This window comes from Paralichthys olivaceus, chromosome 21, assembly GCF_024713975.1.
Source record: "Paralichthys olivaceus isolate ysfri-2021 chromosome 21, ASM2471397v2, whole genome shotgun sequence".
In the NCBI taxonomy this organism is placed as follows: Eukaryota; Metazoa; Chordata; class Actinopteri; order Pleuronectiformes; family Paralichthyidae; genus Paralichthys; species Paralichthys olivaceus.
In genome coordinates, this window is record NC_091113.1 from 17,881,471 (window position 1) to 17,894,204 (window position 12,734).

Here is a 12,734-nt window from a genome sequence, read left to right on the forward strand (position 1 = left end):
TGGTTGGGTGAATGCTCTTTGTTGGACAGTTGGTAAATTTTATTTATATTATTGTTTTTATATAGAGCTTTTCTAGTCTTGATGAACAGTCACACAAACATTCATACAGTCCATCTATGGCAGCACTTTTTTTCTATGAGGGGTTCATCATCTTGCCCAAGGACACTTAAGCATGAAGATGGGAAAGACTGGGATTGAACCGCAAACCTTCTGGTGAGAGGTCGACACAGCGGGAGGAGAGCTGGGTGCAGCAGACAGAGGCAGGGAGTTACGTGATTTCACGCGATTTTATTGACAGCACACAGACACCAGCATCAGCCCTTATTACCAAAAACTGTCTTGACATCTCAGTCTGTGTCTTCTACATGTATGACGCCGCTTTTTTACCCGGAGATACTGTATTTGTTTTCTTAATTTGTGTTAATTTGCTCGTGGTAAATCCAGCGTCCACACATCAAATTCTCCTGATTTTCTACGGGCTTTATACTAGGAGGCGAGGCGGAGAAAGTCCACAGATAATCTGAAGCTGGATTCAAATTCGACTTGAAACGGCATAATTCAGACCTGAAGGTTATGGTCAGGCTATTCATGATGTAATTGTCTGACTTCATTGTGATTTCTTCATGATGTTGCTTATGAAGTTTAATCATCTGATGTGGAATCACATTCTAACAATAGCTTAAGATTGTCTATCATCATCTCATCCTTTAAATTGAATCATCTGCCAATTCACTCTCACATATTACGCTCACCAAGTTTGGTAAATAATTTTCCCACGAGTTACTGAATTATTTTGTCCACGCATACATACACACACACACACACACCCCTATTGCGCAGCTATGTCGGTCTGCAGGGTACTAAACAAATTGTTATTTTTAACATTCACATCAGCCCAGAATCAATCAATTGTCATTGCACCAGCATATAAGCAGGTCATTGTTTCCACCCGTCAGTGTGTGTGTGTGTGTGTGTGTGTGTGTGTGTGTGTGTGTGTGTGTGCGTGTGTGCGTGCGTGCGTGCGTGCGTGCGTGCGTGCGTGCGTGCGTGCGTGCGTGCGTGCGTGCGTGCGTGCGTGGAAAAATTACTAAACACATGGTAGATTACTTATTTTCAGTAGTTATTTGCTTTATAAGCCAGAGTGGCTCTGTGCTTGCTGACTCTCGTCTCTAGTGAATTCACTGCCAAGTGAATTCACAGCTAATTACTGCCACCTATTGACACAACAAGGACATAACATGACATGAGACAACTTGGGCAACAAATCACGTCGAAGACGTAGATTATGTGCTAGGACGATGGCTCAGGGTTTCAGCGCTTTGCGTTCACCATTGGCATTCACTCTCTTCATTCAGCCTATGGGTCGACCACTTCTTCTTTCTCTTTCCTCATTAAGCTGGGGAAGCAACACCTGATTTTCCAGGGCACAGCAGCACATCACTGCGATATGAACCTTAATGCTGTTTATGATCCGCCAGTAAAACCAAAGAAGAATGGCTCCAAAATGTTTCACTGATATTGCACTGCTGTGCCATGTGAAATCAGCGTTGTACATTTTGCAGCTAGCAGTCTTCGTTGAAGGCTTGACCAAGCAATTATAAAATTAGTTGCCAAATATTCTTATAATTGATGAAATTGATTAGTTGTTGCAGCCCTAATTTGTTGTTACCTTTTGGTTTCCAGCTGCTCCTTCAGTTTGCTGTACATTTCTAGCACTGCAAAAGAAGAAAACATGTGAAAGTGGATCAGTAGAAGGCTTTTTTGGTTTAAGCTTTACTTTACTCAGTTTTGCTCCTGAACAACAAATCTGTAACCAAAGTAAATCCATCAATACTATATATAATAATACTATAATACTATACTATACTACTATCTATACCCTTATCCTGTCATGGTAGCAGGAGAGCCAGAGCCAATCCCAGCTGAGATTGGGCGAGAGGCGGAGTACACCATAGACAGGTTGCCAGCGCATCGCAGAGCCAATATACAGAGACAAACAACCATTCACACTCACATTGCTGCACTATTGCTCCCGTTGTTCCACTATGGTCCATTACATTGTTACTGTCCACAAAGACAGTAAGACCTCATAATTTCCGCTGCAGTTGCGGCATGCATGCGGCTTTTTTCCCTCACGTGAGAACTTATCTTACCCTTCAGTCTGTGTGCCTTTCAACTGGAATCTGTTGCATGCAAGAGTGACCTTCGTGCACATGCACCCTGTTACTGCCATAGACTGAATCAATTCTGTGGGAAATGCTGATGTTTGTTTGTCTCTATATGTCAGCCCGGTGATGGGTAGATAGATTGGATATCGTGGCTCGCATCTAAATTCATGTTGGAATATTTGCTGAGTTGAACAAATCAAATTTGAGGCACCACATTACCACTAGATATATGTGCATTAGTGACCATCATATTGACACACAGGCAGCAGCGGTACCTGGTATACAAAGCTGCAGCTTCTCAACAGTCGTGGCCATGTTCCTCTGCTGGATCCGACAGCAGATCACCTCCTCTGTCTGAGATGTCACCTGAGAGAAGGAACACACAGTGGAAGGAGACAATAGGAAAGAGGCCACCACTGTTAATTACTGGGTCAAAGAAGGTCATGTTTGACGCATGACTGTCTTTTCATTTAACAAGCATGCATGTGTCTTCTGCAGATTCATGCATTCAGGAGGAACACAGACTTACCTCCCTCCCAGCTTCTTGTAGTCTTCGATTAGTGTCTGTCACTTGACCCTTTGAAAACAAAAACAATCATCAGTTCAACAATTTTCCTTTCACTCTTTTTTCTCTATGAATGCCTCCTGTATTTTAAATTTCACACTACTTACTTATTTAAACAGGATTCAAAAAATGCTTGATTGAAAAATGTATATATATGTATATACAGTATACACACAGTATAAGTTTGTTTGAATGTGAATGTTTACTGTAACATATGTGTATTGTGTATTGAAGTGTATCAAAAGTAATTAATTCAAAGACTAATTCTGATACAGAGCTAAAACTAAAATGAAAGTGTGAAAATAGCCTCCAGTGGAGTTGATGCAGATCTTCTCACATTCGTATGGTTGGTAAGTCATGTTTTCTTATGATAGTCAAATCTTTTTTTTAGAATGTATGAATACCTTGGTTTTGCTTTATCCATACATGCTGTCACATGTCTATCTGTTCTTCCTCACTCTGTCTGCCCCCCTTCTCCGTGCCCTCTCTTTTCCCTCTCTACTTCCCTCTGTGCAACTGCTCAGCCTTGTAATCAGCTCATTGTCCATGAAGGGTCAAGAACAAAGGCAGGAAAATTCGGATTAACCAGGCGATGAGGACCTGAACCCATTGCTAGTGCACTGGGCCTTTCATGGGGTTTAATGGCTTGTGACAGGCTCTTTCTCACAGATTCAGTGACAAACTTGTCGATTCTGGACGGGGATTTTTGAACTCTCGGCTCTTGACGCACGGCTGAGAGCCATGACCCAATTGACCAGTCAGCTTTTTGATGACAATTCTTTCAACAGTGAAGCTTTCAAATGAAATGGACTAACTATATAATCACTATGTCTTACTTCCCCCTGCGAGGTTACGGCACCAGAGCAAGAGTGAAGTGACATGGCTAAAAACTTAACTAAGACTTTTACCTAACAAGATAATGCTGGTTAAGACCAAGGACCTTTGGGAAATATGATATGGTTATGGTGCAGTGGACATTAACAGGTTTTTTTTTGGTAGTTTTTCCTCAATATAGTTGAGGGTTGAGGATGTTGCACCTTGTTAAGCCCTATGAAGCCAATTGTGATTCGTGAATATGGGTTATACATCAAAAATTTGATTAAGGTTGAGTTGAAGAGCACTTCTGCAAAAACGTTAGCAACAAATCAGGCCAAGGGCAGCTACAGAGATAGCTTGTGTTTCTGATACCAGTGGAGATAATCAAAAGCAGGTTGAGAAAAGATAGCTCCACTGCAAAATTTCTGCTAACTGTGGCCACTGCTCTGTGTGAATGAATGATCTGATCTGATATGTTGATTTGTTTGCAGCCCAAGAGAAGAGAGAGACTAGTGACATTTGTTTAACTGTCATATTTAAGCTCTGTCATCACATAACCCCTGATATTTTCTTAAATTGATCGAATCTTTCTTCTGCATTTATAAAGATTTAGCAGATAATGTGAGTCACAGATCAAACGGTCCTGTTATCAGCTGTAATGGAGATATTGTAAACGTCACTACAGTAATCTATTTTACCATCAATTTCTCTGCATCAGTGCGGACTTTGAGGAGCTCTGTTATGGCGTCCACAAAGCCTTGGTGGTGGAAGTTACACATTTTCTCAATTTCTCTGTCATGGTTCCTTATCCTGGCATCCAACTTTTCCATGAAGCGCTTATGGGCATTGGGCTGGTCATCGTAAATAGACCTGAAAGACACAAAAGAGGTGAGGAAAAGGGATATAAGAAAAATGTATTATAGACAACTTTCAGAATAACTGTAAGAATGAAAAGGAGTCGCTCCACTTTTTTAAAATCTTATCTTATGTCACTTTGCATGATGGAGGTCCTCACCACAGCTGCAATAAACAGCCTTCATAGGCTTACACATTGTTGCATGAGTTACTGCTCTGGGTTTTTAATTAAAATAAAATAAACTCTAGCTGACAATTATAAAAGCCGCCAAAAAACTGATATATATATTATAATGCAAAGGTTGATAAATGCCCCTTTTTCCAATTGGAGGAGCTCATTTCAACGGTTTACATCATAGCTGCTTTCAGACAGATATGCAGTGAACTCCGGAATCGACATTCTCCAGGCTGTATATGAGAACACAAATGTCAGAGTGAGAGCCTCTGGACTTTGCCCGGAGTTTCTCAAGCCAGCCCCCTGGTAAGAAACTGCAGAGGGTCTGAATGAGCCAATGTGAGAACACAGCAAGTGATCCTCTACAGGATTCACCTCGAGCAAACTGCGTGGATGTCGTTTCTACCACAACACAGACACGGAAATGAAAAAAACCCAAATATCTCAGGATGAAAAGTGGTGTCATACATGTAATGAGACACCGACAAAGATGTCAAGAGAGCATTTTGGTGATGAGTCGTGATGTCTGTGTCGATGTGCTGCACACAAAAACACTCTTTTCTCCACAGCAGAATTAATACATTACGTCCTGCCTCTGCCCCACCACCCCTCACCAAAACGCTCCATGGACTCCTGTGTTGTTGTGAACGCGTCTGAGTGGAGTCTCCTGCTGCATTGTTCATGTGAGAAAGACAAACTCCAGGAGAAGTTCAACTGATGAATTCTATGAGCCCATGGCCTACACTACTGACATCCCCATTCATTTCTCCTGGAGTAACAGCTCCATCTAGTGAGTGAGTAAGTGCTAAATCGATAATACTAAATAGTAAAAGTGTAATTGTGTGATTCTGAACATCTCTGACACTGATATTTGGCTTTATGACCTCATACCCACCTCACTAAAACAGGATAACACATAGGCCCTTATAATTAATAGTGGCTATACAGCTTTACTTAATAAAACAAAACCAAAAGCGTTTTTATAACAAGGGATTCTTTTTAGGCAGCATCAACAATAGAAAGGATTCAGACATCATTGCACACCTACTGTAGTAAGGCAGCCTCCATAGTCTAATTTATCCTGCCATGGTCCAAATAAATCTCAAAAACAATCCCTAACTAGTTGTTTTGCACTGCAAATAGATAAATGCTATTATGATTATTTTACTTTTGACTGAAAATACTTGTTATACTTTACTATGGACATTCTATTCTTAATATAAACTGTGCATTTCATCCAAGGTATTTAAAAAGATCAAGGTTGGATTGAAGCTGCAAGCAGTATTGACAAACGCTCACACATGTTGGAGGCCTCAACGGACACATTGCTCATTCACTTCAAATGGGGCAATGTCTTGAGTTGCCAAACTGCATTGTAATTCCGTTGCTTTGCTTTACTTGTGCTGAATGAAGAAGACGTTGAGAAAAGCTCAACTTTTAAAGCAGTAGCACGGGTACTAGCCAAACGATTCAAGTTTATGTAAATGTTCACGCGCAGGCAACAGCCATTCAAATCACATGGATTCAAATACACAAAGAAATCAGACGTCAGAATGACCTAAAGAAATGAAGCAGAGACAGCTGGTGAACCTGACATTTGTTCATCTGGTGGTAGAGTTCATTTTCTGTGCAATTCCCTTAAACAGGAACTTCACTAACCTTCAACCTACTTTGTATTGTTACAATAAATAGTATATCTTCTGTTGACAAAAGTCCGCCAGATGACCAATTTTAAAGTATGGCGGACTTCTGCAAGCTCCTTGGCCATGTGCTCGAACTTGTACAGTTCTTTTGCATTTTTTTATGATCAAGGAAGGGTCAGTGGAATCAAAACATCCTGATTGAAATCAACCTGTAAGAACAACTATAAGGCACGGGAGATATGAAGGACAACTATATTGAAAGTGAATTAAATGAGCCTGAAAAAACTGTGAAGGAACTACAGCATATGGAGGAGGTAGAGGCCGCCACTGCCGAGAGTGAAGATGTGCAGAGCTGCATCGTACTGGGAGACAATTGGTGGTGCCACTGTGGAAAACGTACAACTGTGCAAACAAAAGAAGAGTCACTGTGTTGCAGGGAATTTCCAGCTCCTGCATGTGTAACGTGACACAAAATCTTCAGGCCACATATAAACAAAGGAGTGGGTGACGTAGTTCAAGGGTGACGTAGTTCAAGGTCCCGAAAAGAAACGGGAGAAAACAATCAATGCCAGCACAGAGTAATTTCTTTGTTCCTGACAAGGCAACATATACATAGTAAAAATGTATATTCCCATTTATCTAGCTTAGCATATACACTGCTTGTCTTGTATTGTATGTTTATTTGTTACCAGGTGGTGGTATAAGAGTTTAACCAGAATGTAGTAGATCTGACTGGTTTTGTTGTAGTACCAGCAGAAAAAGTAGGCCAGTACTGTCCCATACTCCCTATAACAACATGCTTTAGCACCAATACACAGTACCAGCAAAAGGGGACATCAGCTGGCTGCTTACACCCACAAACAACAACCTCATCATACACCACAGTTAGCATCTACTAAATAGCTTCTTAATAGCTCCAGTGTAATTGTTCCCTGTTCGTAACATAATAGATAAGATCAAATGTCCATCTTAAAAGAGCTTGTGAATGTGTTGTGAATTTAAATGTAAAATAGTAAAATAAAATATGGATTCAGTGCCGACCTGATTACATTAGTACTACTGAGTACCAACTCACATGAAACCAAACCGTGCCAAAGTTTGGTACCTGAGAGCAAGTGTGGGTGACAGTGAGCGGAGCATAGTGGGTGGAAATAATGCACTCACAAGCTGAAGAAGAGCCCAAAGCGGTCAGACACAGGGCTCATTGGACACTGGCCAGGAGAACACATCAAATCAAAATAGAAGGTTGGCCGTTTGATCCACGGTCTTCACCATCTGCATGCTGAAGTGTCCTCGGACAAGATGCTGAACCCCGAATTGCCCCTCTTAGAAGAAAAAAGTAATGCTGATAGATGCACTGTATGAATGTGTGTGGATGGGTGAATGGAAAACCGTACTGTAAAGAGCTTTGAGTGGTCATCAAGACTATAAAAGCTCTATATAAATACAAACCATTTACCATCAAGGAAATGCAAGCTCATATTAGCACACATACATAGCACCAAAAAAGCTGAACCTTCCAGGACATGAAACAGCTAATTCATTAGGTTGTTGTTGGAGACAACTGGGCTTTTATCACTATCATGGCTGAAATTAATACTCAGTCCCTGGTTACATCCAATATTCCTCACCAAAATGATTTTAGTGTGCTAAAATAAAATGTAAGATTTTTTAGTAATCCCTTTAAGGGCTAAAACATTTTCATTTTCACTTTCATTAATGATAGATCTTTTTATTTAATCTACAAAATGTAAAAATAATATTTAAAATTGCTTTAGTTTCCTAAACCTGTCAAAAAAATCGATCCCCCAATATATTCAGTTTAGTATATGGCATAAAGAAAAGCAGCAAATCATCACAATAGTAAAGTTGGACTTAACTATTTTTGGTGTTCCATAACTAATTACTATAAGAGCTCCTCACAGAACTCAACCTTTGCATTAGACCTGATATAATGGCCAGGCACATGCAAACTGGACAGAAGCCATCTGTGTATAGTCCAGTCATCATTAGTTTCCATGCTGCCTTATGAGCTTCCTCTTTCCTGCTATTAATATTTGAGAGCAGGTGCTTGTTGAAACAAATAGATCCCTGTGTTCCTGCTTCCTGCCAGGACAAGAAGAAACTTCGGCCAGTTTAGGTGACCTGTGGGTTACAATGCTTTAACATGGCATTTACCAATATGTGAAAAGTCCGTCATACCACCATACCAGACCCATTTTTATCAGACAATATATTTTTATAGCTTTTACTACTTCTTCTTTTAACCATCTGTCATGCTGCATTGAAGACTATAAAAAAATAACATGGCTGAAGTGTTGTACTGCTGAACTGTTTCACCTAAATATGAGACTAAAAATAGATGTATTTAATATGTGTGAATAACATGACTCATGTTACAAATATGTAACCCAAGCAGTGTCTATTTTTTTATAAGGGTTGAAAACCCAATGATACTGAAACCATAACTGTAACTATGCTGTAGCTTACGGAGCCCAACGTGAGCAAGATGAGCAGACTGTTTTGGCATCTAGAACTAAGAACAGCTACTTAATTATAGCCATAGCATAAGCCAGCAGAAAAAAAGGGAATGTGAAAGTGAATTTACAATCAAGTTCAGACACTGGGGTTGTAAAGATACACATGTTCACTGAGGTCCAACAACAATAATCATTAACAAATCAGTGCAGAAACATTTAGCAGCAGTGTCTCATTTTTATCTGAATGAGTGTTACCCTGCAGCTGATATAACTTCATCAGTAATTTAAAATTGAAATTTCTGAACCACGACCTTCGGATCAGGATGCAAAAAAACTAAAGTTCATGAGATCAACTAGTCGACAGCTGAATATGTCAGTTTATTTTCTAATAGCAGATACCTGTAGGTAAAAGACTCATCTCTGAATCAGGGCCAAACATCTTGATACAGAAAAAGTCAAAAACCTAACTTCAGTTCAAATATAAACCTCTTGATGTATATGTCTTGTATTGTCTTATTAGGAAAGATATATTATTTGAACAAGGTACATTTACGTACAAAAGTTTCTAAATTTAAGGAGCTTAAGAGCATATGTGCTCCTTGGGAAAAAAGTAAGCATCGCAATTTGACAATTGAAGTGAGCACTGAAGCCTCCTTGCACAGCTTGCATAAAATAAAGTAGAGATTTTAACTGAATATTAATGACAAATTTGGAAATCAATTAACATGAACATGTTTACTACATAATAGTCTATTATTTTCATTGAATACAGGCAAATACTCTTACATTTTCCATTAAATTTAATTCAGGGTAGGAACCTAAGCTGAGTGATGGCCCTTGTTCTTTTCTAGCAGGAGGTAAATAAAATCTTGACTTCTAAGTTGTCTGGAAAGCAGTGTTAGTCACCACCCAGGAGATGGGTGGTGACTAACACTGCCAGGTCCCAGGGCCTGACACAGCCGAATGAACACAGAAGAATGAAGTCTTTGGTAGTGAAATCTATGCAAAAATCACACCGCTTTGAGAAACTTTGTTAAACTGGTTTCTTGGTTCTGTTCTCAAACTTTCCCAAGTATGTTAAGGAGCCAATGACAAGGCAAAAGGCAGAAATCACAACCACGAGAACATGCTGTTTAAAGGTGACTGGGTCGATAATATCATAGAGGAATTACGGAAATGAAAACAGGCAGCCAGAGGTGAGTCCCTTCAGAGCAGATAGCCACAGATTAGCCCCAGGTATGCTGACGGCCCACTACAGCCTGTCTCACAGTGTGTGTGTGTGTGTGTGTGTGTGTGTGTGTGTGTGTGTGTGTGTGTGTGTGTGTGTGTGTGTGTGTGTGGCAGAGCTGCAGACATTAACCTGAAGTCTTCCTTATCATTTGTTGACTGAATGTCGTTCACCATGGCCTTGGAAGCTAGCTTCACACCTGCCTACAATGCAGCACTGATCGTGGAGGCTAGCCTGAGTAGTTCCTCATCCAGTCTCACCGCCATCAAGCTCTTTGACAGACAGACAACACTGGGAGTCACAGTGACTCATCCACCATGGCACACAGGGATGTCAGTGGCGTTACTTTCTATTTTCTGATGAACGACAACCCGGGATGGTTGACAGTCAACACAAAGTCCCACCGCCACACCCACAAATGATGTTTACATTTTTTGACAGGTCACCAGTCTTCATTACGATCCCAGCAGCTGCGATCCCCCCCCACCTCAGATTTACAAGAGCTGCTCTCAACTGGCACAAATGTTGCTCGGTGTTAGCCGTTAGCCTGTTAGCTAGCATGCCAGCTAGGCTGACGGCTCATCGCAAACCCCATACAGCCTGACAGCAAGAACCGTTAGCCTGCCGGTGGCTAGGTTGGCTAAGCTAGCTCATGGACAAAAGGTCTGATAATGTCAGCGACGCCAGCACGCACACAGACATTACAGTGGCGAGGAGCTCTCCGGGGAGCCGCGGGTTCTCACCGAAGAGTCGGACCAACACAAGCCGTGTCGGTGCTCTCAATTTCCTGTAGAATCCGCTCGTGCTCCGTTATACACTCCAGGGTTTCATTCTCCGCCATGATTGTTATGTGTGTATTGTGGCTGCATCTGCAGCGGAGCACAGGCCAGTGCGGCATCTGGTCTGTAGGGGGCGCGCTACAAGCGTCAGCTGTGTGACAGCGGCTTGGTGTCCACACGTCAGACTTCACCTGAACTCAACTGTGGTCAACAGAAAGCAGAACATGCTGCATGTTGTTGACTGTTGAAATGCAGAATTTAAATTATTAATATTTATCTTGATCGTATTTCAATTATTATTATTATTTTGATATACATGGGAGCATGTTAATGTACATAGTTCTTTGTATGATGTGTATGTGCCTTTTCTGTCTTTTACTTTTTCCATTGTAACAAAATAATAAAGTACTAATCCTAAAATATATATTATATATAATTGATATTATTGAAATTGTAAATGGTTTGTATTTATATAGAGCTTTTCTAGTCTTGATGACCCCTCAAAGCACTTTACAGTATAGTTTGCCATTCACATTCATACAGTGCATCTATTAGCAGCACTTTTTTTGTTTTTTTGAGGGATAAGCATTTTGCCCAAGCAAGCAGATGGGGAAGACTGGGATTGAACTGCTGACCTTCTGGTTAGAGGATGACCATGCTACCCCTCAGCCACAGCCGCCTAAATGAGACCTACTAACAAACAATGCACATTCACATTGGATTCAAAACAAGTACATTTACACCATGTTTTTAGCCTACATGTCGTTTGTGATCCAATGCGTGAACGTGGCTCCGGAGGAAGATGCCAGCGAACATTTAGACTGAAAACATGTAAATGATGCTGTTTGGTGAGTAGATATTGAGTGAATTTAAATTTTTGGGTGAAGTATCCCTTTAAATGCATTGTGTGCAAATATCTGTCGATGCTCATGAAGACATCTGAATTCTTGATGTTAAGATCAATCCACATTTTACATTACTCACTTTGTAAATCAGATCAGTGACTCCATCATCGATCTTGGTCACCAGTTAAAAAATGTCCTGAATGAGTTTGAGTTTACCTTAAGCTGGTTCCTAGGGGCAAGTCCACAGATTCTAACTCTGCAAAAATATTTCCAAACACTTTCTCCTCTTCTCTGTTGTCCTCTTCATTCTGACTGGGAGGGTCAGGTAAAGCAGCATGGACCCTGTCAGCGGCCATTTCTCTCTTCACACTCCTGAGTATGAGAACTAGATTTCTGCATGTATGAGAGAGGACACCCAGAGCTGTGTGTTTGTGTGCACTGTGTGTGTGTGTGTGTGTGTGTGTGTGTGTGTGCAGGGCCGCTGACAGGTTTGGCTGGGCCCGGGACAAAATTCTCTCAATGGGCCCCCCCCCCAAAAAAAACCCACACACACCTCTACTTTCTCAGTCCCTACCCTACCCTTAAATGACGGAAATTCAAAAAAATACTCATTACTCAACAAACAATTTATTTGAACATTTTAACATTAACTTTGTGTGCCATGCGCCGGACTTTTGTGGTGTCCAGCTTCTTTGCAAGCTTGTGTTCTATGGAAAGCATTGCCAGCCCGTTGAGCCTCTCCTGTGACATCTTTGAGCACAAGTAGTTTTTTATAAGCTTCAATTTGCTGAAAGCTCGCTCACCTCCAGCCACAGTCACAGGCATGGACAGGAAGATCCTGAGCAAAATGCAGAGGTCCCCATAAATGCTCCTGAATCACTGTGTCTTTCTCTCTCTCTCCCTTCACTCTCCTCCCCTTCTCTCTCACTGGTAGCCTGTTCTTCCTCTATCTCACTGGTAGCCTGTTCTTCCTCTCTCTCATACTGTTTGGTAGCCTGTTCTTCTTCTCTCTCATCCTCTCTAGCCTCTCCTATAAAGGTGAACATATTTCGATAAAAAGGGCTATATCTAAATTAACAGGTGTCAAAATGAACCATTTAAAAAATAACAAATTGAAAACCCCTTAATTTGATGATTTAACACAGAAAAGAATAGACTGATCAACTTGGCTAACTCTATC

General features: G+C 40.9%; 1 protein-coding gene across 4 annotated transcripts in view; it reads right to left on the reverse strand.

The window, feature by feature from the left end:
* The window catches only part of exoc6 (exocyst complex component 6), a 43,926-nt gene extending 31,929 nt beyond the window's left edge, over positions 1–11,997 (reverse strand). The window contains exons 1-5 of one of the 4 annotated variants that reach the window (XM_020083434.2): positions 11,771–11,997; positions 4,248–4,419; positions 2,698–2,745; positions 2,444–2,534; positions 1,670–1,715 (exon numbers count right to left, since the gene is read on the reverse strand). In XM_020083434.2, coding sequence (XP_019938993.2) covers positions 1,670–1,715; positions 2,444–2,534; positions 2,698–2,745; positions 4,248–4,419; positions 11,771–11,910 — 497 coding nt within the window. In that variant the 5' untranslated portion in view covers positions 11,911–11,997. Of the gene's footprint in view, positions 1–1,669; positions 1,716–2,443; positions 2,535–2,697; positions 2,746–4,247; positions 4,420–10,673; positions 10,852–11,770 lie in introns of those variants that run through there. The other 3 variants (XM_069517342.1, XM_020083432.2, XM_020083430.2) reach the window with 3 other exon arrangements.
* Between the last annotated feature and the right edge of the window lie 737 nt (positions 11,998–12,734).